This window comes from Vicugna pacos, chromosome 18, assembly GCF_048564905.1.
Source record: "Vicugna pacos chromosome 18, VicPac4, whole genome shotgun sequence".
Classification (NCBI taxonomy): Eukaryota; Metazoa; Chordata; class Mammalia; order Artiodactyla; family Camelidae; genus Vicugna; species Vicugna pacos.
Genome location: NC_133004.1, coordinates 29,752,052 through 29,776,763, shown reverse-complemented (window position 1 = coordinate 29,776,763; position 24,712 = coordinate 29,752,052). Strand labels below are relative to the sequence as shown.

Here is a 24,712-nt window from a genome sequence, read left to right as displayed (position 1 = left end):
CTTGCTCAAAATACAGGATGCTGAGTTACCATCCACTGTGGTAAGGATTCTAGGATATATTAATTTTAAAGTGGCTTGTAAGCACTTAAGAGCAGAACAAAGATTGCTAGGGATTCGCGTGGATTCGCTACGAGAAGCTCAAGGTAATTAAACAACCAACCCTTAAGCAACAAATTTAATATATATTTACTAAGCACCTGCTATGTGTCAGGCTCTGGTTCTAGGCTAGTGATTCAGGGCAATGCGGATAAAGAGTATTTGAGGGGCACAAGATATCTGAGAACGTTTCTTACAACATGCAAGTTAAAAGATGCCTGCTCCAGGCTCAGCCCAGCTGCCCATTTCCAGCCGACTCAGGCCCAAGGCCACGGAGAATCAGACCTGGTGGTACACTCATCCATTGCATGTCTGGTGGGGGTGAGGTGCTCTTCAAAGACGTTTTTGGCCTTGAGTGCTGCAGGAGAATCAGTCTGCAGGTCCCTAAGTACCAGAGCTACCCAAGCCCTGAAACCTTGACTCCTGCCCGACCCAGAGTCTAAAGCTCAAAGATGTCAAATAAATGATGTGGTCAAGTCTGGTCCTCAGAAAATGGGACAGCCATGAACCTAATGGCATCCTCAGGTGTGGAAACACCCCAAATCCAATGTAGAATATGCAAGACTCTCCAATAGTCTGCTCACCTGCGTACAGTCGAACTCTTTGGAAAAGAAACTCTCTTCTTCCAAACGATTGATATTGCCTTTTTTTTTCCCGCCAATTTACATTTGATCCCTAAAGGTGGTGTTTCTTCACAGCCAACTGCTACAATGTCTAAATCTTTATTTTTCCTTCCCACAATGTCTAAATCTTACTAGCTTTTCCATATCTTTTCCTTGGCTTTGCTTTCTGGATTTGGAATAAAACTTGGCAAAGGCTGGGTTAATTACTTTTCATAATAGTTCCAGTCACTGAATGGTTCAGAGCCAGTGAGTGACATCAAACTCTCCCTGATGGAGTGCGGAGGGGGCAAGTCTGGGGAAGACCCATCCCAGCAGGCCTGGGCTCTTCAGTTAAGGCAGTGCAGTGTGGGGATTAGGGTGAAGTTTCGGGTTCGAGTCCCAACCCTGCCACTACCTAACAGGTGATCTCGTGGTAGCTAATTCAATTCTCCAAGCCTCAGTGTCCTCCTTGGTGGGACAGACCTGCTAGCTGTACACAGGGCTATTATGAGAACCACTTAACATCTGTTTATGGTAAGTGCGTATCCAAGCAGATGGCGTAAGGAATGAAAGACACAGGGTAGGGCTGGAATTCCAGCTCAGCCTCTTACTAACCGTGCGCCTTCCGGGGCCCCCATTCCTTCATTTGTGAAATGGGGATAATAGTAGCTCTAACTTCTGAAGAAGGCACGAGGACTAAACAACATTTGTCAAGCACTCACTTAGAACTGTACTTGGCATCGCATAGGTGTCTCTATTAAATAAATAAATATATGAAGGCTCAGGATGAATGCTCAGTCTGTCTCAGTAATTGCAGCTTGGCACACAGAAGGTGTCCATTAAGTGTTAGCTAATTAGTATTTTTACTATTTCCTTGGCACCTCTCTATGGGGTTCTCATGACCCATTCTCTCCTTTCGTGGCTTCCTTGGAAGCAACCTCCAGAATCCATACTGGCATCTCACCAGGAGGAAGGGCAGACCTACCCTGGAAGGGGCACGCCCTCATGCAAACCCAGGAAGTAGTCCCCAGGTGAGTCTCTGCCTTGCAGGGAATTCTCTCAAGGCAGAGAGCTTCTAGCTCCAGGCATTTCTGTTCATCTGCATCATTTTGGAGCAAGTCTCAGTAGACCCTCCAAATGGTATTGAAATCCTGAATTCTTTCTCCTCATTCATCTCTCTTTTTGTCTTTTTGTCTTTTTTTTTTTTTTTCAATTTTCACAGGTTCCTCTGTCCCTTGTCACATAGTATGAATGTTACTCAGGGTTTTGTCGATTTCTGTCTTTGTAGTCATTGGGTTTTCTCTGGCACTTCTTGTATACTTTTCATGTCTTCAATTACCACCTATGTTTGGAGGATCCTATGTGTCAACTCAGATTTCACCCCTGTCCTAAGCTCTATATTAGTGATTCTTAACACTAATGGAGGATAAGACTGTTTCCATAAAAGTTCCAATTCACAAAGTATTTTTCATGAAATTTCGTAGTCATATGAACCTCAAGTCCATGGAACTATATATCTAGACTCCCAATACCAACTGCCTGTTGTGGACCTCAATTTCTTCACCCTCACCTAAGCATGTCTCACTGGGTCTAGCTTCAGTCTGTCTCTAGGGTCTTTCTTGTTGTTGCCATCATAAAACTGGCTATTAAAGTTTCTTCTCTTGCCAGCCTCAACAGACACTGCTCCCTGTGTCCCCTGAAAGCAGTTAGGAGCTGCTTTCCCTAGAGAGACCATCAGAGAGGGCAGGATCCACTGATTTTGTTTTAACCACCCCCCCCCCCATGCTCAGAAAGAGGACAATGACTGCCTGGGCAAAGAACTAGGTGGGCATTCTTCAGGAATGAAAAGAGGACCCAACAGAATACCTGATTAGATGAAAAGTCGATGATAAAGGAAAATGGGGCAAGGAAAAAGAAAGCAATGCTACACTCTTGGGAAAACAGAGGGTACGTCCAGAAATAAAATGTTATTATTGACTCCTACATGTCTCTGCAGTGAGATATAGCAGGGACTGGCAAATTTTACTTTTTCTTCGAGGGGTCGGACAGTAAATATTTTAGGCTTTGCAGTCCGAAGAGCAAAACTGAGGATACTGTGTAGATATTAATACAACAGTAAAGAAAAAAGTTTTCTGTAATTTTCACATTGACAACATTCAGAATTATAGAATTAAAATTTCTTATCATTTTTATGTATCATGAAATATTTTTGGATATTATTTGATTTTTTTCCTACCATTCGAAATGTACCAGATATTCTTAGCTTGTGGGTTGCACAAAAACAGGTCATGGGCCAAATCTGGCCCGTGGGCTGTGGCTTGCCAGTCTTGGAGATGTAATTATATATCACAGTATATATACCTCAGTGAGTTTTCAACTTTTAGAATTTTGGAGACAAAGCATGATGACATAAATCCTATTCATTTGTAAGTCTCAACTAAGTGACATATAAACAGGCAACTGTTTTATTTTGTTATATAACTTTGTTATATCCAATCTTTTCTTTCCCTAATGATATTTTTGGGCAGATCTCATACATTTCCAGTCACTTTTGGTTGTTAAAACTTCCAGTTGCATATCTGATTGCAAAGCTGTAACCCTACTCCTCCCTCTTCCAGATGAGAGCAGCTTCAGTATGCTGTGGCAGGGATCAGCAAGAAAAAGAGGGTCGAAATGCCACTTCAGTTAGCTGGGTGACATTGCAAACCTTTTTTGTTCATTGCTGCTGTTTCTCCATCTAACACTGATTGCCAGGGTTCTCTGCATACTGGAATCTATACGTTGACTTTCCTGTGGAGGCACATGCATTGGTTATTGGAGGGCCCTATGGGGCCTTCCCACTTCAACTTCCTTCTCTGATGTGAATATCTGAGTCTGGTCAACTTTTTCCATCCCACCTCGGCTCCCATCACTGGCAACTCACTGCTGGGTCTCCAGTTGGTCCATACAGTATCCTGTGAACATTTTTAAAAGGCCCTTCTCCCTCTGGACTCAGTTCTGGATCAACGTGCATGGTTTGGGTAGTGGAGCATGGGCTGACTCTCAGCCCCTGCTTGACCCCTAGACCAGGCAGCCCTGCACAGGGCAACATCTTTATGAACATCATGCAACCCTGGCTAAGGGTCTTCTTGCTGAATGAGCTGCTCTCTTGGGTGAGATGCTGACAAAACGACTCAAGCTCAAGAATCCACCACCAGATTCACTCAACTCATCCACATCACCATTCCAAACAGGCTGCCCTGCTGCCACTTCCTCTCTCTGCCCTGGTCTTGCGTCCCAACTTCCTTGCCAAAATAGACACGTGGCCAGATGAGCAGTGGTGCTGCCTAAGTGAGTATCAAATCCTGGAATGAGATGCCAGGCTCTCTTTTTCCCAGGTGCCCTCAATCTTTACGAATGATTCTTCTTGGAGACACAGGTAACTCACTGAGGAATTAAAAGCATTGGAAGGGAAGGTCGTGGTATAAAAGAAAGCAAACTTATCATTTGTCTTAGCAAATGGATCTTGTCTCAAATGGATGAATCAAGGACTAGTAGTCAACGTGTTATTTAAAAGGATGAAGGAATGATGGTACCATGAGACACAAACTAAGAACCAAGACGAAACAGATAAAAGCATCTGCTACTTTCCTTCCTGGTTGTGCAGTTAAGGAAACTCATACTCAGAGGCTTAGCAATTTCCAAAGTCTCAGAGCCAGTAAATGGCAGAATTCAGGTAAGAACCCAGGTCTACCCGACCTCAAAGCCCCTGCTATTATCTGATGTTCTCTGTGGTCTCCCATAAATTATTAAAGGCCAGTTTGTTCCTACATTGAAAAAGTGGGCTGCAGGCTTGTGGGAAGAGGGGAAAAGAAAAACAACCTTGGAGTTTTGTAGGCTTCTTTTTAACCTGAGAAACATTGGTTTCATTGAGGCTACTTCCACATGTCACAGTATAATATTCAAATTGTTAAAAAACATAATTCTCCTAGATACATAGTGAGCTCATGACAAGTTTTATTCGATTCATCAGTGAGGGAACCAGCAGAATGACAAAGCTGGTTCAAAGGAAAATGTTATATATTTTTTCAAGAAAAAAAAAAACGGAAATGAGATTGTTAAGTTATACATAAAATAATTAATGTCCTAGAGGGAGGTCAGTAGTCCACAACATTTGAGGTTATCTCTTCTAATGAACAGAAATCATTTTTGCCTCTGCTGAACAAAAAATATACGTGCATCTTTCCAAGTTTTCTACAAGTAAACGTCTAATAACTACACAACTGGGCCTGAATCTAAAATAAAAGCTAAGTCAAACAAAGTTACATGCCTCCAGAGAATTATATGACCACTTAAGTAAGCTTGTTAGACACTGCCCTATGACATTAAGCATTAAAAGGACACACGCATCTTTTTGCCTGATTTCTTGTTTTATTTTTTTCTTGATGCGTGTTGGTAACCCACACTAGTCATCCATGCTAAAATAACCCACATAGGTCACTCACCCCTGGATTGGAGATCCCTTGCCCTTATGCCAATCAAGAGATAAAATTTCAAACAGTGAAGCAAAGATAAAAGTATTTTCAAGCTATCTACTTTCTAAGATGGGTAGAATCCTAGAGTCAGAAGGTGGAAAAGCTGGGTTTGAGGCAGAAAAAAAGGAAGGGTAGTTCCTTTTCATCAGTGATGATGCAACTAAGAGTGAGATTCAAAATATTTAACTTCTGGTAGGATCCAAGACTAGCCAATCAGAATGGATGCTTGCATAGGATTGTGATGGCCCTACTGGGCCAGGTCTTAACTTTTTATTTGATAGATCTTATTGATGTTTGGGAGATTACATTCAAAGCTAGGGCCTTGATGAAGGACTTGGACTAGATTTTGTTTCTCAACAGATAGGGAAGTATTTCAACATTTTAACAACCAATACGGCTATACCAATGTGTCCTGTCTGAATGTCAGTCATACTCACACCTCAGTCTCTGCCACCTCCTGTATCCTGACCTGCCCCCAGACACAGTCATGGTCACTCTCCCGCATTGTCCCTTAAGATTCCAGGCCGCTTCTCTCTTCTAACAGCCTCTTGGGCTTTAAGGTCAAGGAAGAAGGGTGAATGGAAAGGAACAAGAAGGTCAGGAGTGGGGAAGAGAGTAAGCAAGTTCTGATACATTCTGCACCCACGTCTAAGGGAAGATGCAGCATTAAATCTAGGACAAGGGGAACAGAAGGGACTACTTGGTTCTGTTTCTAATCTCTAGGGATATAGGAGTGTTCCCAGCAGACAAGAACCCCTGTCCTTATGGAGTTTATGTTCTACCGGGGGGCAGATAGGAGATATGAAAAGTATGAGTTAATACATGCACAAGCAGCTAGCACAGGCTTGGCACACAGGAAATGCTTACGCCCTTCTCCCACCCCTGTCCTCAACCATGTCTCTGAAGCTTCCCCGAAGGCTTCTGAACACATAAATAAAGCTGGAACCCCATCTGGCTGAAAAAGTCAACCATCTGGAGATTTGAAAATATGGGGGAACTTCTAATGACTGGCTAAATTTTTTTCGATTTTTCAGCCAGATGTTTAGTGTCATCCAGACCCATCTGTAGCAGAAAGAGCAGTTTATCGAAACTCTTTGCCATACTTTTTTGTTCTCTGTCCTAAAATCCTAAGTGAGTTTTCTTTTCTTAGCAGGCAATTTTTTAAATGAATTGAAAAAGTGATTACTGACTAATAAAGAGCAGTTTCGGAATCAAAAATGAAGATATCAGAAATTTGAATTAAAGGGGCCATTTAGATAATTTCCAGGGCTCAAAAGGCAACCCATGGGTCAGGTTCAGCCATAAGGTGAATTTGTTTTGGCTGACACTGCATTTTTTAAAAGTTAAATTAGTTGCCCACATTTTAAAAATCAGGAAATTTAACATATGGCTTTTTAAAAATTTGGACATTGGGCCAAATTTGATATACATTTCCCCAGAGTAAAAATCAACTCAAGCCACATAGTAATTGTTCCCAATTTGCCAGAGTCTCTACCACTCTCTGTTGCCCCCATAGTGAGACCAAGTTTGTTACCATGTATCTTCTCAAACACACTGTTACTCCTCTCCCTCTTCCTCCCGATGTAATTGAGTTAAGAGTGTGAAATGTTTGTTTTACACTTTATACTACCTGCTTAGTCTGCATGGACATTCAGATTTGTTACTTCTTAATCTTATCTAAAGCTCTCATTTTAGAATTGGGTAAACTGAGGTCCAAAGGGACAGAAATGTGATTGGCACCCAGGGTTCCATGCTACTAGACCAGTGGTCTTTCCACTATCAAAATAAATCCGTTGCTTCAATTATATCTAGGACTTCAAGAGGTTTCTTAGCGAGAGAATCACATATTGAACATGTTCTCATTCAAATTCACATGCCGCCATTGAAAGCACGCTGCAGGTTGGGGCCCTGCTTTGTGAATGCCTTGTGTGCTTTCCAGATGATGAGTCAGGCATTCGTCCTGGTTTCTCAGTGTGGGTGTCTCTACATAGGTCGATTGTTTTTTCATTCAAAGAGTGTCCTTTGCTGCCTCTGAGTTTTTGCCTGTCTGGTGGCTCCTGCGCCCCCCCCCCCCCCCCCCCGCAAATGCTACACAGGCATGCTGAATGTTCTGGGATCTGGGGCTTCTGAATGGAAAAACTCATGTGTCTGAGCATTCTCACAAGTTAACATTTGTACCAGTAGCAACCTATCTACCAGAGCATGAATTAATGTTCTCTAGCAAGTGCTGGGTGAAGCAACATGGCTTGGGTGAAGTGGCACCTGCTGAGTTTAGGTATGTGACCTCGGGCAACTTATATAATGTCTCCCAGTCTCAGTTTCCTTGTCTATAAAATGAAGATAATATTTATACCTGCATCACTGAGCTCCTCTGAAAATGAAAGAGGTAATTTTTTCAAAATTCCTAGCACAAACCTAGCACATAATAAGTGTTAAATATAAATGACATTCTGGTGAGTTATAGAAATGAAAACTAGAAACATTCTCTTGCTTGGGAAATGTGAACCTCCTTAAACACACGAAGTCATTCCCAGACATATTGTAAATACTCAATACATGTTGGTTTTAATATCATAATTGCTTGGAGGACTTTTAGAAAATTCAGATTCCAAGTGATCCACTACAGGTCTATGGAGGCAAAGAATCTAGTTGTAGGAGCCTGATAATCTGTTTTTAAAGCTCTCCATGTGATTCTGATGACTAGTTAAGTTTGGAAAAAATCGATGTAGTTTTCTTATACTTGAATATCTTCGGTGGTAGACAACACATCACCTCCAAAAGCTTCCCATGCCATGTTGGATAGTTACTTATATTGAGGTAAAAATTGTTTTCCTCTAGCTCCTATTTCTAACCTCTTGAGGCCACACAGAACACTTGAATCTCTTTTCCATATGACAGCCCTTCAGATATTTGCAGACAGCTGTCATGTCCCTCTGGAGCATTCCCTTCTTTTGGATGAAATAGCCACATTCTCTCATCACTCTTTTTTTTTAAAGTATGGATGAACTGACTCTTCTAATTAATATCTATGAAAATTGAGCTCCACTCCCCACCCAAGTTATCCTTGGACACTTAAAGGACCAGAAAAATTAGGATGTTGAGGCTTTGAGAGACAGGAGATATTGAGATACTGAACAGGAGATGGCCGTACAGAGGATGGTTGCTGCCTACTGCATGTGTCTTCCCATGCAGAAATGAGAGGCTCCTGCAAATTCCTTGAACATTTTCAGTATATGAAAGAAAATCTTGGCTTCACATTTCAGCCAAGCATGTCTAGGTGTTGGTTAAATGGGTGTACACATAGCTAAAAATTTATTATGGTTTATTAAAGTTTATGCATCATATTGTATTAATACTTCAAAAATGTAAAAAACAACAACAATAACAAAAATCAAATAGTTGGGTCAAACTGCATACAGACTACAAGAAATTTTCTCAAAAGAATTCATCTGACCAAGAACATATCTTAGATTAATCCAATTCCTCCTTGATTCAAATTCTCACTTCTCCCACTTAGCCCACAGAATGCCTGGATGGGGTTCCAATTCCTTGTACAAACTGTGGGTGTAGGACATGATGTTGGAGAAAAGAAAAATCCATCAGCTGAGAAATTCTGAGCAAAGATTCAGGAATATTAGGCCCTAATGCGGGAAGCCAAAATTGGTCTTTAATTATGTATTCCCAGGTTTAGATCCAAGAGGCAGAAGAATTGGAAATAACTGAAACATGGTCTACATATGTGCCATTTTTGGCTTGGGAAGAGCCTCAGATTTTTTAATATCATCCCTAGAACCATGTAGGCATCAAAACATTCACCAAATTGCAGGTTTATAAAAGATGAATCCAATTCCTTATTATTAACATAGGAAAGGAAATTATAGAATTTCTCTAAGGTAAATGACTTTACCATACCTGATCACAAATAATCAGAGATATTAGGTCTTTGTCAACTTTTAGGAAAGAATTTCCATCGGTGCATTGGATATGATAAGAGCTTCGGATGGTGCTAATTCATAACCACCTATTCCAAATTAATCATCTACCAGATTAATATACTGAGGATTGGATGGGTAAATGTCTTAGCCGAGGTCACACAGATAGTTTGCAGCATCATCCAGGTCTTTAGACTTCAAGCACAGTAATTCTTGCTGCATTTTAAGTAGTTCTTTCTTACCTGGGCCTCCCACCAGTTGCAAATTTGCGTTGCAAACAGAGTCAACTCTAGCAGTGTTATAGCCAGGAAAGCAGTCATTCAGAGTGTCAGGACATGGGAGGAAGGCCAGGGAATGATGCAATATTACACTAGCAAGTGATGTCATAGAATGATTTCCTAAGCAATTTACATAAATGCAAGTTCTCAAGAAGCCCTGACAAATGCCAGCCAGTGGGAATGCAGGCATGGAGAACCAATGGCAAGCAAGGGAGGAGAGCACATAGGAAACCCAGATTTCCTTGCCCATCACTGTGGCAGGCTTCACAGATTCCTCAGAAGCCTGAGAAAACTCCCTTCTGTCCCTCTAATCCAGTGCCTTCCCTCAGGCACATAGGCTCCAAAGAGCTTTGATTTCCTTCTCTATTTTTCTGTTTACTCCTACTGACATCCAGGCATTGCCCAGTGATGCTGCTTAGAGTGTTTTCTTGGTGTAATGAAAGCAAGTTTAATAGTGAGACAGGCTACCCAAGAGCTTGACATTCTAAAATTGGTCTGTTCTCTTCATTATAATTTAGAACAAATCCTCAAATTTTTGAGTTAGAAGTGATATGCTGCAATTCTTGGAGAATCAGTCTTATGCAAATATCATTGAAATATATCTGTTGGGTTTGCTGATGCTTTAGGAAGGAAGGCACCAAATACCAAGACTTCAGTTTCGTTTTGACCCCAAATAATGAAACATGTATTAATAGGTTTTCTTAGAATGTGTGTGTGTGTAGAGGTTCACATATGTTAGTCTGGAACTGGTTGGCAATGGAAGTTCATGAAAATATCTAGTTAGACCAAACTCAGAAAAAACTGGTAAGACTACGTTGAAAAATTAGGAAATAGCTCAGAGTATGTCAGGCTATGTCAGAATCAATCTCTCCCTCTCTCTCTCCCCCTCCCTTATGCCCTCCCTCTCTTCCTCTTCCTAAACCCCTCCCCCACTGAAATGTAATTTAAGCAGAGCCAAAGACCCCATCTCAAGCCAGAGATCAAAGCAGTTCAAATATGCTTAGGGATTTTAGATTTGAACACTTTTCTCAACTGCAGAAGCTGCCTGGAGTGCCACAAAATCTCGTCTCATGAAGCTTATACCAAAAACAATCAACAAGACCCAACCCCTTCATCCTACACAGCATTAGTCTTGCTTGAAACAGTCTGAACATCTGCACATTCTCGGCAATAATTTGAACTATCTCCCTTTCTCCACCACTGCCTTCATCTCCCCAACCACCCACTGGAACAGCAAAATATCAGACACTGGATTATTTGGGGCCATTGAGAAGAATTTGTAAATACCTTCTAGGCAGCAGGTCCTCCACAGCCCCGAATGGGTCATTACTTCTTCATTCTTCCTGCTGGTTTCATTATCACTTGTAGATTTAGTCCTGCACACACCTCTGGAATATAACCAGTAGTCCGTGCCCACTGCAATGGTCATTAAACTAAAAGCTGCGAAGGCTCCCACAGTGGTGATCAACATCTGGATTCCTCTGTCACACATCCTCATAATTCTTCATGGTACTCTGGACGGCTGGGGGTTGGAGAGGGAGGTTCAATGCCAGAGGGGAAAAATCACTCTGCAGCTGGGTAACCTAGAACAAGCTCTTCCAAAAATTCAAGTCTTCTTTTGTCAGCATCCACAGGGACTTTGGGAAAGCTGGGGTTTCCTGTCTGGAGCTCTCTCCAGTTCCTTGGGTCTCCTATGGCCCTCCGAAGGGTGCAGGCTCCAGGGGGTTGGTCCACATAACTGCCGCCTTCTGAGGGTCCCTGGCTTCCTTTCATTCCTCGGGAGCTTGGTAAGGATGAGGGTCCGTGCAGGGCATGGCTCTGAAGCCTGGAGCTGCCAGCTCGGTTTGAGATGCGCCTGGCTCCTCACAGCCCCGGGAGACTCAAGGCAAAGAAATCCAGAGAGGTCTATGTGTGTGTGTGTGTGCGAGCGTGCGTGTGTGTGCGAGCGCGTGTGCTGGGGGTGAGGGCGGATGGCAAAAAATAGCACTGCTGGGAGGCGAGTCGCTGAGAAGAGTGTTCATTGCTTCCCCAGCCTCCCAGGAAAGCTCTCCGCCTGCTCCCGACACCCCCGCTCAAACTGGAGAAAAGACGGTCCTGGGGCTGGGGCCGGGCGGTTTCATCGGAGGGCAAAGGTCCGCGGTGCTGAAGGGACAGCTCCCCGCCTGTTGCCCCGCCTCCGCCTTCCTAATGCCCAGGCTTTACGTCCGTGGTGCTGAAGGGACAGCTCCTCTGCTTCTGCTGCACCCCCGCCTTGCCTTTCTGGGGCCCGGGCTAGAGACCTGGGGTGCTGAAGGGTCGGTCTTCCCCCTCGCCCTTCCCCCTTCCGTTCCCAGGCCAGCCAGCCCGCTCGGCTCTGCCTAGTCAAGCCCACGCTCCGCGCAAAGTTTCGGGAGCCCAGGGCAGTCAGTGTCCCGGCTCCTTAGTGCTGCAACACGACCCTGTTCCTCCGCTCCCGCCCCCGGAAGGGTTAAGGAAAGGGGAAGGGGAAAGGAGTCCGCAGCGCACTCTGGCGCTCTCTCAGCTCCCACCCAACGCGGCATTTCCCCCCCACCAATGAGCCAGGCAAGTTTGCCTTTTGCTGCGGGCGCCGCTGGAGCCCACTGGGGAAGACGAGTCTTCTTAAAGAGCCCGGCGACTCTGGGTCTCGGTTCTATGGCTCACTTGGGCAGGCAAAAAGTGTTGCCACAGGCACATCTGTGTATAGTCTGTCTCAATTTGGTTCCCCAGAAAACAAACCAATATGTCTACCCTCCTTTCTCTGGAGCTCTGGTTTATACCGGAGACAACGTGCTCAGTTCAGACCCGGAACTGTTCATATACATATGATCATGTATTCCTAAAAGACAGAAGGAGCTAGAAGTATGTAGACTCTATTGTATGTATATGTGTGTGTGTCTGTGTGTGTATATATATATATACATATATATATATATGTAGGATTTGGGGCGAGGAGGTGTGAGATATTGGTCTCTGAATACACACATATTTTAACAATCCTCCATTTGGAGGGGGGTGGTGGTGATGGATTCAAAGTGGGAGAGTCACTGAAAATGTCAGATTCTCTCCAAAGGTCCCTGGGATGTTCATTTGTTAACATCCTTGTCTAAGTTAGACCAGGAGGCAGGTGAAGTTAGGTCTGCTTTCGTTGTTAGTCTAAAGTGCAAATGTTACTGCGTTCCTGAAAGCTAGTGAGACTCTACCTTAGAAATAGTCAATGTTGCAAAGAATCAGTAGTTAACCAGCATTTTATTACTATGTATTCTGGCATATATTTGAGCACACACCAGATAGACTAAGGACAGTCCACAGGATGCCCTCATTATTTTTTTTTTTCCTATGGCATGTTGGGACAGATATCCAGAGATCTGGTGTTTGGAACTGAGGCTGCTTGAACTGTTTCTGCAGTCCCTGAAATGTGTCCATACCAACTGTCATGTTTGAATGTTATTTAACTGGACAAAAATATAATGGGAGGTAATTACAGATACACAGAGTCCCCTGGTGCCATCTCTAACTGTTTGAGAGCTTCTATCCAGATGACAGAGTAGCAGCCGTGCACTGAAGAGGTCTCAAATGCAACTCACAACTTCTCAGTGACTTTGCCACTTTTTTTTTTTTTTCTTTTTTTGGTCTTAAGTTCACTTGAAGGCTTGGCTCTTGGTCTTAGATATACCTGCCCATCCATGTGTAGGTTTGAATATATAGTCGTGGTGTGATTGTGCGTGAATGTTTATCTGTACTGTGTTCAACTTAGTTACGAGTTCTGAAAGCCTGGGAATTTGTTGTAGAAGTAAAACAGGGATGTAAGTATAAGACTGTACATGCTTGTGGTGTCATAGGCTGCATCTGCTGCAAATGCATAGCTGTGTGCATTTGTGGGTGTACATGCCTAAGTATAGGTATAGTGTAGGTTTGTGCCCCTACATGCACTTACTTGCATATGCATGTGTCTTGGATCACAAACACTAATTTGTGGGCAGGAAGCAGAAATACTGAAAATTGGCCACATAACCAAAATAGAACAGATAAACTTGGGGCCAGGATCACAGTTAGCCATGCCCCAGAAGAATAATAAGAGATAATGGGGGAAGGTGTGCAAGGCCTTCTATAAGTTATTTATTGTTTTTTCTTTCCTGAAAAGAAAACTTGCTTCTCAATAAAGTGTCCTACCTTGATTTTTTTTTTAAAGGAAAAAGCCACATATAACATAGAGGTAAAGTTAGTCTTTCCTGAGAAGGGTTATTAAATTACTGAAATTTTCTTTCTTCTCTCTTAGAAACTTAAATAATATCAAATAATGAATACTGATCAAAGCAACTATTCCAGGACTCATTTGTTTCTTCCCTTGCTCTGATAGGAGTGAGAAAGGGCTTTCCCCAAAGCAGCATCGCGTGATGGGAAGGTCAGTGGGCTTTGGGAGAGTGTGCTCCAATTACTCCAACCAGACCCACAGCAAAACAAGAGTAGTCCCATCTCTACCTCCTTGGCTCTGTAATGTAAGCCCAGACAGACAAGATGTGGCTCCCAGAAGGTCCAGCAGAAGGAATCTGGTATCTAGGTAGACAGTGCAGAGTTGGGGGGATCGGTCACAAGCTCAGGCAGATGAAGGTGACAGTCATGTGTCAGGATGTGGACAATTTTTCTGAAAGAGAGGAAGGACCAACATACAAGAATGGAGCTTTATACTGAGCCTCTGGCTTGGTGAGGCAGGATTATCCTTTGCAACTCCTGCCCAGGGGCAAAGCTGAGTATGGGAAGTCCTGAACCTGCATTTAGAGCGAGTCAGAACACCTGACTGGAGTGGGCGTGCAGAAGAAGGGAGGCCATCAGTTATCCCGATGATGCCTCCCCACTTACTAGGGGGTAACCTCATCCTTTCATTCAATCGTATGTGTAGGTGTGTGTACCTGGGTGTGTAAAATCAGCGTCTAAGCCTAGATGTAATTTCCAATTTTCACCACTAGAGGGCTCTTTCACTAGCTCAATCAGGGACCCTAGAGATTCAAAGCACTGTCTTTCCTTATAATGATGGAGCCAGGCTCTTTCTCTGTGTTTGCTAATGACCTTCTCTGATCCTTCTAATGTCGCAGGAGACTGGGAGGCACTCAGACAACTTGAAACTGATGTCTGATTCTCTTATTAAAGCTTCTTTTTTTTCTCATCCATGGGACTCTTCATGGTAGAGCAGCTGAAGATGTATCCATGACTTTTTTCTGTTCATCAACTCATAAATCAACTCTTATCTCAGGAAGGGTCAATATCTGAAAAAGTGGTTGTGCCATTTAGGAAGGAGTATCATTAGCTGTTTCAATTCAATACATGCTTCATGAGTGCCTACGATGGACAAGGCATTCTGCTTAGCAGTTTGGAGAATACCAAGATGTAGTTCCTACCCCTACAGGAGCCCATTACATAGTTGGGGATATTTATCGGTACATTCTGGCTGTAAATAGCAGACACTCTCTGGAGCTAGCTTAAGAAACTGGGGGATTTGGTATAAGGATATGGTGCTATTTCAAGGAACTTTCAAGCAAAGACACTATCAGGCCTCAGCAAAGAGCTAAAACCAAGAAATAAAAGCCAGCAGGAGTCTTGGCATTCATTCCACTTTTCATCTCTGCATCTTTCCATGTCTTGAGTTGGAAAAGATTGTTTTGCCTTCTCTATTCTTTGATCCTCAAGATGGAAGCCAGATTTTGAGTTTTTATGTCTCCTCTATCCAAACGATCCACTCAGACTCAACTGGGCAGTTTTAGTCTCAATTCAAAATTTCCAGGAGAGACAAACTAATTGTGCCATGTGCCACTTCCTGGCCCAGCCAGCTGTGGTCATGGAGACAGGGTGGTGTAGTGTAGACATGGCTATTGGGACCAGCCTTTGTGAGGTGGGGAAAGGAGGAGAGTTCTCAGAATAGGAGTAATTCTCAGGACATCTCAAAAGACTGCTATGAAAAGCCCACGTGATTCACTTTTGGAACCACCCTGATGATGCCAATGGGCTCAGCGGTAAAACACAGTCATGAATGAGAAGGCAACATGGCAGGATATAAGGGTTCTGAAGATACGGGAGCCTCTGCTAGAGGTAGAAGTGGGCTGGGTGCCAGTGGTACCAAAACAGCTTCACCTTTTTCTGTGCCCTTCCTCCAAGGAACATCAGAGAAAAGTCACCCATACGAGTGTAAGCTAAGGAGATGGTGAAAACCAAGCAGACATAGGCCGAGGGTATACTGTCTGCCATCCTGTAATTTCCCCTTGATGTTTTCACACAGTCTAGTTATTAGGTTTCCACTTTTAGATTCAACCTATAGAAAAAGCACTGAAAGCGAAGTATCGTTATAAAACATATCCTCACGTTATTACTAAAACTTTAACCTCATTGACCTTCTTTCAGTCACTGAAACCCCCCATTCTCTATATTGTACCCAGGTACTTGCAAGTTCATTTCCTATTGTCTATAGCAGTGAAAGGAGCGGGTGGTTGAAGCAGGGAAGGGCAATCCTGAAATTACAAAGAGAACAGCCAAGATGCACTGTCTATAGCTGATGGAAGAACTGGAGGTTGGAGTATATTATTGAAAGTTACAAAGATAACCAATAGAGGAACCATTACTATTCAACAACTCTATTTGGTGGGGAGGGCACAGCTCAAGCAGTAGAGTGCATGCTTACCATGCGTGAGGTCCTGGGTTCAATCCCCAGTACTTTCTCTAAAAATAAATAAACCTAATTACCACTCCATACACACACCAAAAATAAACAGAAAAAAAATTAAATGCTGGCTTAGAAAAAAATAAAATAAATAAATTTTTAAAAAACCCTCTATTTGGAGTGAAGTAAGGTAAACTAAGAGAGGAACGGCTAATTGTGGTAACCTTTGTGGGCAGGGGCTGGAGTGGGACCAGGAGCTGATTTGTATCACAGCCCCTTTGATTTTACTTGATTTTTAAAAAAATCTTGTGCATGTATACTTTGATAAATGTTTAAAGTCAATTAATAAATAAATGAAAACAGTAAACAGCATGCCACCTGTCCATCTCTCCCGGCTACCTCCTGCTTTATCAGTATAGAAATGCCAGGTGTTTTCTGTGATTCATCCGTCTATTCCTTGTGCCTGGAATGCTCTCTCCTGAGAAGTCATTCGTATGAGAAAACATTCATTTTGAAATAATCTTGAATTTACATACAAGTTGCTGCCACCAGATGTTCTTTCTCATGGTTCAGTCCCTCACTTCATTCATATCTCAGCTCAAATGTCGCCTTCTCAGAGAATCCATTTTTAACTGCTCTGTCTAAAATAGCACCTCGTATTTCTCTCTGTCCTTTCCTTCTGCTCTGTGTTTCTCCATAGCATTGATCAATATCCAACATCATCCTGTGTATGTCCACACGTACGTAAATGTATACATGTATGTGTTTATGTGTTTATTGTCACCTCCCCAACTGGAGCAAAAGAATTCACAACTAACTTAGTCACATCAGTCAGAGAAAGACAAATATCATACAATATCACTTACATGTGGAATCTAAAAAAGTGACACAAACGAACATATTTATGGAACAGAAAGAGACTCACAAACATAGAAAATAAATTTATGGTTGCCCGCTGGAGAAGGGGAAAGGAAGGGTTAAGTGGGGAGTTTGGGATTAGCAGATACAAACTACGATGTACAGAACAGATAAACAACAAGGTCCTACTGTGTAGCACAGGGAACTATACTCAGTGGCTTACAGTAAGCTGTAATGAAAACGAATATGAAAAATGAATGTATATATATATATAACTGAATCACTATGCTGTACACCAAAAACTAATAAAACATTGTAAATCAACTATACTTTCAATAGAAAAAAACAGGGAAAAAATAAATTACAAGACCCTGGATCAGTGCCCAGGATACAGTAGGCACTCAATTAGCATTTAACTAATCAATTAACTTAATAAATAATTATTAGATTTCACACACTGTGATAGGCACTGTTCAGTCAATAATAAGCAAGAAAGATTTTGTTCTTGATCACCTGGAACTTTTGAAGGAGAATTAATAAAATTGAGACAGGAGGGAAGGGGGGCAGGGCAGAGCCACTCAAGGAATGACAGCAATTTAACACCAAAATGGTGGAAGATTCACCTCCTAGTGGGCCTTGAGGATTAAGAGGTTTGATTTCTAGGAGAACTTGAGCTTCATTATATGCTCATTGTAACAGCTGATCAAATAGCATGCCCGCAGGCGCCGTGACAGTCCCAAGGCTAACCGCAAAAGGCCAACGAATGGGCGGTGGCCCAATTCCTCTCTAAATACATCTACCTTTACTCAACGGTGGCTCGCACTTGAATTCTTTCCTGCACGAAGCCAAGGACTGACACTTGGCAGGGCACATCCCAAGGGCTCAACCGAGACCTGGGACTCAGCCCTCCTCACGCCCCACATCCGTTTTCCTGTATCAAAATGGCCGCGCTTAGGCTAACAGATTGCTGCTGCTTTTTTTTTTTTAATTGAAGTACAGTCAGTTTACAATGTTGTGTCAATTTCTGGTGTCCAGCACAACGCTTCAGTCATACATGAACATACATATATTCATTTTCATTGATTGCTTATTCTTATCCTTGCTCTTAACATGGTCAACTAACCTGAATGACCAGTTGCTGCTCACAGGTCCAGGCCCATTGTTAAAATAAAGCTATTAATTTTACCATTTCTGCTTTATTCCAGTAATTGAAAGTAATAATCACGCTTGGTTCCTGACTTGTTCTCCAGGGAGAAGGTCATAGAACTGTAACCTTACAAAATAGCCTGAATTACCAAGAAGACCATGCCTTGGGCTCTTATGAGATAAAGAGAGCAAAAAAGAGACAGACAACTGCTAGCCTCTGTAGAATTGGTCACCTGGAGTCACCATGATGCCACTCTAAGTTTTACGATGAGAAAATGACTGTTGATGGTTATCGATGTTGTATTGTTTGAGCTCTGGCTCTGTAATCACCCTGCCCCACCCCCAAGGTGGGTTCACAGTCCTGAAGGCACCAGCCTGCTGTGAGTCCCCTTTGCCTGGCAAAGCAATAAAGCTGTCTCTTTTCTTCTATGCTCTAAGACCCAGTCTCTGAATTTCAATTTGGCTCGTCAGGGACAGGGGCCGATCTTCGGCAACACTCTCAGTCTAACAGAGAAGACAGAGATCATTGAACAAATAAAAACAACGGCAGTAGATGCCGCTAGCACCCATAGATGCCCAGACCCCCTTTGCTGGTTGGTGCATTTGCAGCCCCATCCTGGACCTCTCCACCCCCTCTGCCAGCTCTTGATTGCTCCTTCTTGGGGGAATTGCTCTCAGTGATAGGAGCTGCCTCACCCAAGGAACCCTCCCACCCCCCCGGGGACAGCCTACAGTCAATGAGTGGCTGATATAGGTGTGCAAAGGACTGCCTTCTTGCCAGAGGCGGGGCTTTCTGCTCTGGAGTCCTCCATGGGTCAGACCAAGGCTAGATTTTACCTGGAACCACATCCATATTTGACTTTATCTCCTTCTCCTGTGGTTCTCAAACTTGAGTGTGCATCAACACCACTTAAAAGCTGGTTAAACAACAGCTTACTGGTTCCATTCACAGAGTTTCTAGGGTGGTTCATGGAATTTTTCACTTCTGGCAAGTTCCCTGGTGAAGCTAATGCCACTCTTCTGGGAAGTCCCCGGTGGAGACTCACTGATCTTCCTGGTGCTGGTTCCCATACGTCCCATACTCCCTCACAGGTTTCTCCTAAAGATCACTCCTTCTGGAAGTCACGTGCATTCGAATCCCTGCCTCAGGCTCTGCTTCCAAGGACCGCTACCTAAAACATCAAGGAGGGCTGGTAGGCACTCTGCTAGGGGAAATGCAGGTGGGAGACAATTTATATCACTGGGGGTCCTTGAAAAAGCCTTACAGAGGAAGTTCCATTTAAACTGAGCAGGACAAATATCATGTCACTCCAACGATAAGAAGTACCTAGAATAGGCAAATTCGTAGAGACAGAAAGTAGATTAGAGGTTACCAGAGACTGAGAAAAGAATGGAGAGTTACTGCTTAATGGTTAAGGTGCTGTTTCATGGAACGAGAAGTTGTAGAAAGAGATAGTGGTGATGGTTACCTAACCTTGTGGAGGGAATTAATGCCACTAAATTGTACACCTAAAGTGGCAAATTTTATGTTACATATATCTTACTGCAATAAAAAATGGGGGAAAAAAGAGTTGTTCTGTGGTCTGTAAGATCTACTTCAAGGCAGCTGGTGGTCAGACTTTGCTAACAGTGTGTAGCCCTTACCCTTCTCTTCCTGCCTGCCTGGAGCTGGAACTCAGTGCCAGAGGTCCATCAGCTGACTTGTGACCATAAGGTGACAAGCACGTGTTAAAGATGGCTGAGAAATAAAACAGAATTGGAGAAGCCTGGGTCCCTAAGAGCATCATGGAGCCACCATCCAAAGCCAGGACTCCTTATCTCCAAAATTATTATTTTATGACAAAAATAGACTCCTTAATTTGTTTCACCCTTTTTCAATTTTAGCAGATGGACATACAGTCAACCTTTGAACAGATAGGGCGCAACCATTTGGCTCAGTCAAAAATTTAAGAGTAACTTGTATTCTGCCCTTCTACATGTAGATGCAGTTTTTCTGCATCTGAGGTTCTGGTTCTACACCTGTAGTGTTGCAGAAAAATGTGTTACAGCTTGGTGTTACAGCTCATTTGTGACAGCAACCTGGATCCCGGCAAAAGACCAAGCAGCGCTGGGAGAGTTGGAGAACTCAGGTTTATTACCCCAGCAGGCCCAGATGAGTTAACACTCCAAGCTCTGGACCCCATCTGTAGGTTTACACAGGCTTTTATAGGCTGCCAGTTTTACACTTTGCAACATCATATGCAAATAAAGTATAACAGAAGTTGACCAACCAGGAACAAGCTTTGTAGAAATAGACCAGTCAGGAGTGAGAGAAATAACCAATCAGGAGTGAGCTCCATGCAAATGAAGTACTACAAACGGACCAATTAGAAGTTAGGGAAGTGGACCAATCAGAAATGAGAATAATAACCAATCAGGAGTGAAGGACATAACCAATCAGAAGCTCAGGGAACCAATAGAATTTTAGGTGTAAGTTAGCCGTTTCAGAGGCAGAAAGTGAGATAGAGCTTCTGGGCCACGGAACCAGATGGTGCTGGAAGGAGAGTAGTGGCCCTGCCTGGGGGTCCTGCCGGTCTTTTGATGGGGCTTCCCGCCTCAGTAGAATCAATCAACTGTGGATCGTATAGCACTGTAGTATTTACTATTGACAAAATCCCCATGCAAGTGGACCGGGGCAGTTCAAACCCGTGATATTGGAAAAGCCAAACACTGTACTTGGTGCATGGCAGAAAGTATGGTAGAGAGTATGGGGTTTGGAGTCAGCGAAAACTGGATTCAAGTCCTAATTGCATCACTTGCTGTGTGACCCTGAGAAAATTACTTAACCTTTCTGTGCCACTCTTTACTCATTAATAAAATAATAGGACCTATTTCTATGGTCAGTAGGGCCTCCTATTATCATACATATGATACTACACTTAACACACTGCCTGGCACATACAAAGTCCTCAATAAATGTCAGCTGTAGCTATAAATAAAACAATGATGCCAAAGAAGCCAGCTCTCTTAATGAGATTTGTTTTAATCTGCCACCTTCAGAATAACAAACAGCTGACTATTACGTGGTTAATCACTTTCCATGGGATTTACGCACTAGGAAAACAAAACGGCCCAAGAGTCAGAGATTTAAAAGGTTTCTTTATTGAGACATGAGATAAACACCTCAACAGATAACTAAGATGGTTAAAACCACTTTGGAAACCTTCCTAAAGTCAGTAGAACAGGATGTTGTTTAGGGCTATTCCTGTTGGCTTGGAATGTTGGCCAAAGCCCCAAAGCTGAAAACAATAAACATGAAACAGTCCCCTATCCAGAGCCAAAGAGCTGCCGAATGACTCCCCAGGGCTCACGAAGAGCTGGCCAGACAAGGACAGGTCCTGCCGTCCTCCCTCCAAGGACTTCCATTCAGATTCTATGGATGGAAGACTGGAGTTTATGAGGTGGGGAAAGAATGAGCCGTGAGCCTGGGGGAGGAAGGTGCTTTAGCTCTTTTCATCCCATGCCCCTGCTGGAGGAGGAGGGGGCTCGTCTTCATCAAGCCACGTGATGAGAGGTCCAACCCACTCATTGATGGAATGAGGGACCTGCAAGAAGGGAACCTGATATCTTACTCCCTGGCCAGTGGTTGCCGACGTGAAGGCTCTAGGCTGGCTCCTGGGACACAGTGGTGGGGAGGAGCCCTGGAGAGAAACTGACGAGTGTCGTCAGGAACACGCATGAACACATGAACACAGAGGCTGATGCCTGGTTGCCACCTGGAGAACCAGGAAGGCGAGTGGCTGGCTGGAACAGCCCTCAATTACAGGGTAAGGAGAGAGGACACCAGGAAGGCAGCCTCGACTCCCAGGGTTTGGTGTTGCAAAGATACACCAAGTACCATGTGGATGCTGAGGAAGTTAACTCAAACTCTCCATGGGACTGTACTCATGAGAAAATAGCATTTGGATGCCAGCAACACAGAGGGCATCAGAAGCCAAAAGGAACCACTGAAGGCACCATCAGAGTAAGAATTTCACCTCTTACGCCTCTACCCACCCCTCTACCCCCTCCTCAGCCCCAGAGGAGCCAGCAACAGGGGAAGGGGGGTTGAGAGAAGGACATCCCAGACACCTCCCCATCCCTTGCAGAGACCCTCCACTCATGGTTAGGCTGGGGCTGGAGAGAAGGAAAGACTTTGAACTGAATATGAGGTTCATGTTTTGATTTCAACTGAATTGGGCTTTAAAAACCTTTTCATTATGAAGCATTTTCAAACATGTATAAAAGTGGGGAGGAAAGTATAATGGAAGAATGAATGTCCTTGTACCCCACCACCCACTACAAGAGTCATTGACCCATGGCCAATCCTGTTTCATCTCTATGTCCCATTAACTGACCCTCCCCACTGAAATATTCTGTAGCAAGTCCCAGATACCATATCATTTCTGGATTGGACTTTTGAATGCTTACAAGTGAGTCCTCATTACAAAGCAAAGGTTCTTAACATAGAAACTGACCAGAAGACCTTGAGTTCTGCCCATTGTTTTACAGTCTCTAGAACATAAAGTTCACTGAGGGCAGAGAATTGTTCTATTTTGGTCACAGCTCTATTCCCATACTTATAATAGCACACAACATTTAGTAGGTGCTTGACATTACTCATTGAATAAATGTGTTGAATGAATTATTTTTTCAGAATAGTCTAGCCTTCCCTTATCATAACCTGAGAGGTGCTCAGACTCAGGCAAAAGAGGAAATCTCTATTTTATCTTGTTCAATTGGCTGCCCTCAGTGCTGACCCAAAGTTATTCAGCAAAATGTCCCACCTTGAAGGACTGACAGAGGTAAGCACCTCTTCTAAGAAATCATTTTCAAAATGATCCCAGACAATGGTAGGGAGGCTGTCTCTTCCTAAATCCTGTGTATTGATAGCATTTCCTGGGGAACTTGCGAACTGGGAGCTCATCGATTCTGTCCAGTCTCCTGATGTTTTGCTTCACCCACCTGGTTTCACAATCTGCATCGCACTGAATTAAATTGTGGGCCCACATTCCTGCCAGCCATTGGTTGGAGAAGAGTAACATCTGCTTCTTCATTGAGGCTCGCCTGCTTCATTTTACCACAGTTTCCGGTCCTCCCTATGATCCTCCACCTGCGTCACTCCTCAGTCATCTGCCTGGCTCCGGTGGGACTCCTGGTTTAAAACAAAACAGAGACACGGAAGTGTAGACTCTGCCAACTCCTTCAGTTTGTTTAAACATATGACCTCACCCATGAAACCAACAGGCCCACTGTCATCATTCTTCGACTAATTTTTCAAATTTCCCCTTGGTTTTGCATCTTACTCAGATCTTTTCATTCTTCTGGAATCAATTTTTTTGGCCATATACGTTCTTCTGTAATATCTATTTCATCAACATTTTCTAATTTATCAGTATGAAGTTATGCATATTCCCTGCATTTTAAATTTATTTTCCTTACTTATAATTCTGATTTCTCCTACTCTTAATGGTGCCTTGTCACTCGCCTTCTCCTTGATTAGATTAACTAAAGGTTTATTCCATTTTTTTGGACCCCCAACATCACCAAAAATCCACTTTTAAATTTTGTCTCATCCATATCATACTAAGTATAAGCATTTAAAATTTTCAAATATATGAACAGCAGCCCTCTATCACTGTCAGCACAGATAAGGCTCTAACCTTCATCTTTTAAAAATAAAAAAATAGGTAAATATAGATAGCATATGTACATATATATATACTTATATACATGTACGTTTGTATTTTTTTAAACAGGTGAATCTGGGAGAAAGGAGGGGCAGATAGACATTAGATGCCTGTGATCAAGTGATCAAGTTGCCTTGTTGCCCAGAACTTTGTCTAGATTGTTTATTAGTCTTAATTAACTTTTAAATTACTTTGTACTCTTTAATCAATCTGAAATTTACACTGATGTATAGTATGAGATGAAGATTTAATTTTGCTTTTTTTAACCCCCCCATATTAATCAATTATCTCAGCATCATTCCTGTATGTTTCTTATTTCTCCATAACCTTGGATGACCAGTTTTATTATCTAACAAAGCCAGGTCGTACATGAAAGACTGTCTCAGAGCTATCCGCTTTGTGCCATCGATCTATGCTTCAATATTTATGCACTATGCTATTTTAATCTTTGAAATTTTATAGTCCATTTTAATATCTGTATTCAGTGTGCTAATTATTCTTCACTTTCAAGTTGTTTTTGGCTATTTTGCCCATTCATCCTTCTGGTTGAATTTTAGAGTTGCTTTGTCCAATTCTCTCCTTTCCCACCAAAGGAAAACAAATATAAAAGAAGTTGGATGGGGATGTTTGTTAGAATTGCATCAAGCCCACATATTTACCTAAGAAGAACCAGCGTTATTAGATAACAATTCTTTAGTTCCGTTTATCTGACCTCGTTTCGAATTCCCTTGATGAGCTTTTGTCATTTCCTCATGTACTTTCTGCACACTCCTAGTTATATTTATTCCCAGGCAGGAGTTGGTTTTATTTATCCCCGTTTTAGAAACGAAGACACTGAGTGTTGCCCAAGATCACGCAGCTAGTGAGTGGCGGAGACTGGATTTGAATCCACATCCATCTGACAGCGGAGCCTGCAGCCCTAACCACCACAT

At 42.9% G+C, this 24,712-nt stretch overlaps 1 protein-coding gene across 1 annotated transcript in view; it reads right to left on the bottom strand.

The window, feature by feature from the left end:
- CACNG3 (calcium voltage-gated channel auxiliary subunit gamma 3) overlaps positions 1-12,100 on the bottom strand; it is a 77,051-nt gene extending 64,951 nt beyond the window's left edge. The window contains exon 1 of the mRNA XM_006201211.1: positions 10,710-12,100. Coding sequence (XP_006201273.1) covers positions 10,710-10,920 — 211 coding nt within the window. The 5' untranslated portion in view covers positions 10,921-12,100. The remainder of the gene's footprint in view (positions 1-10,709) is intronic.
- Between the last annotated feature and the right edge of the window lie 12,612 nt (positions 12,101-24,712).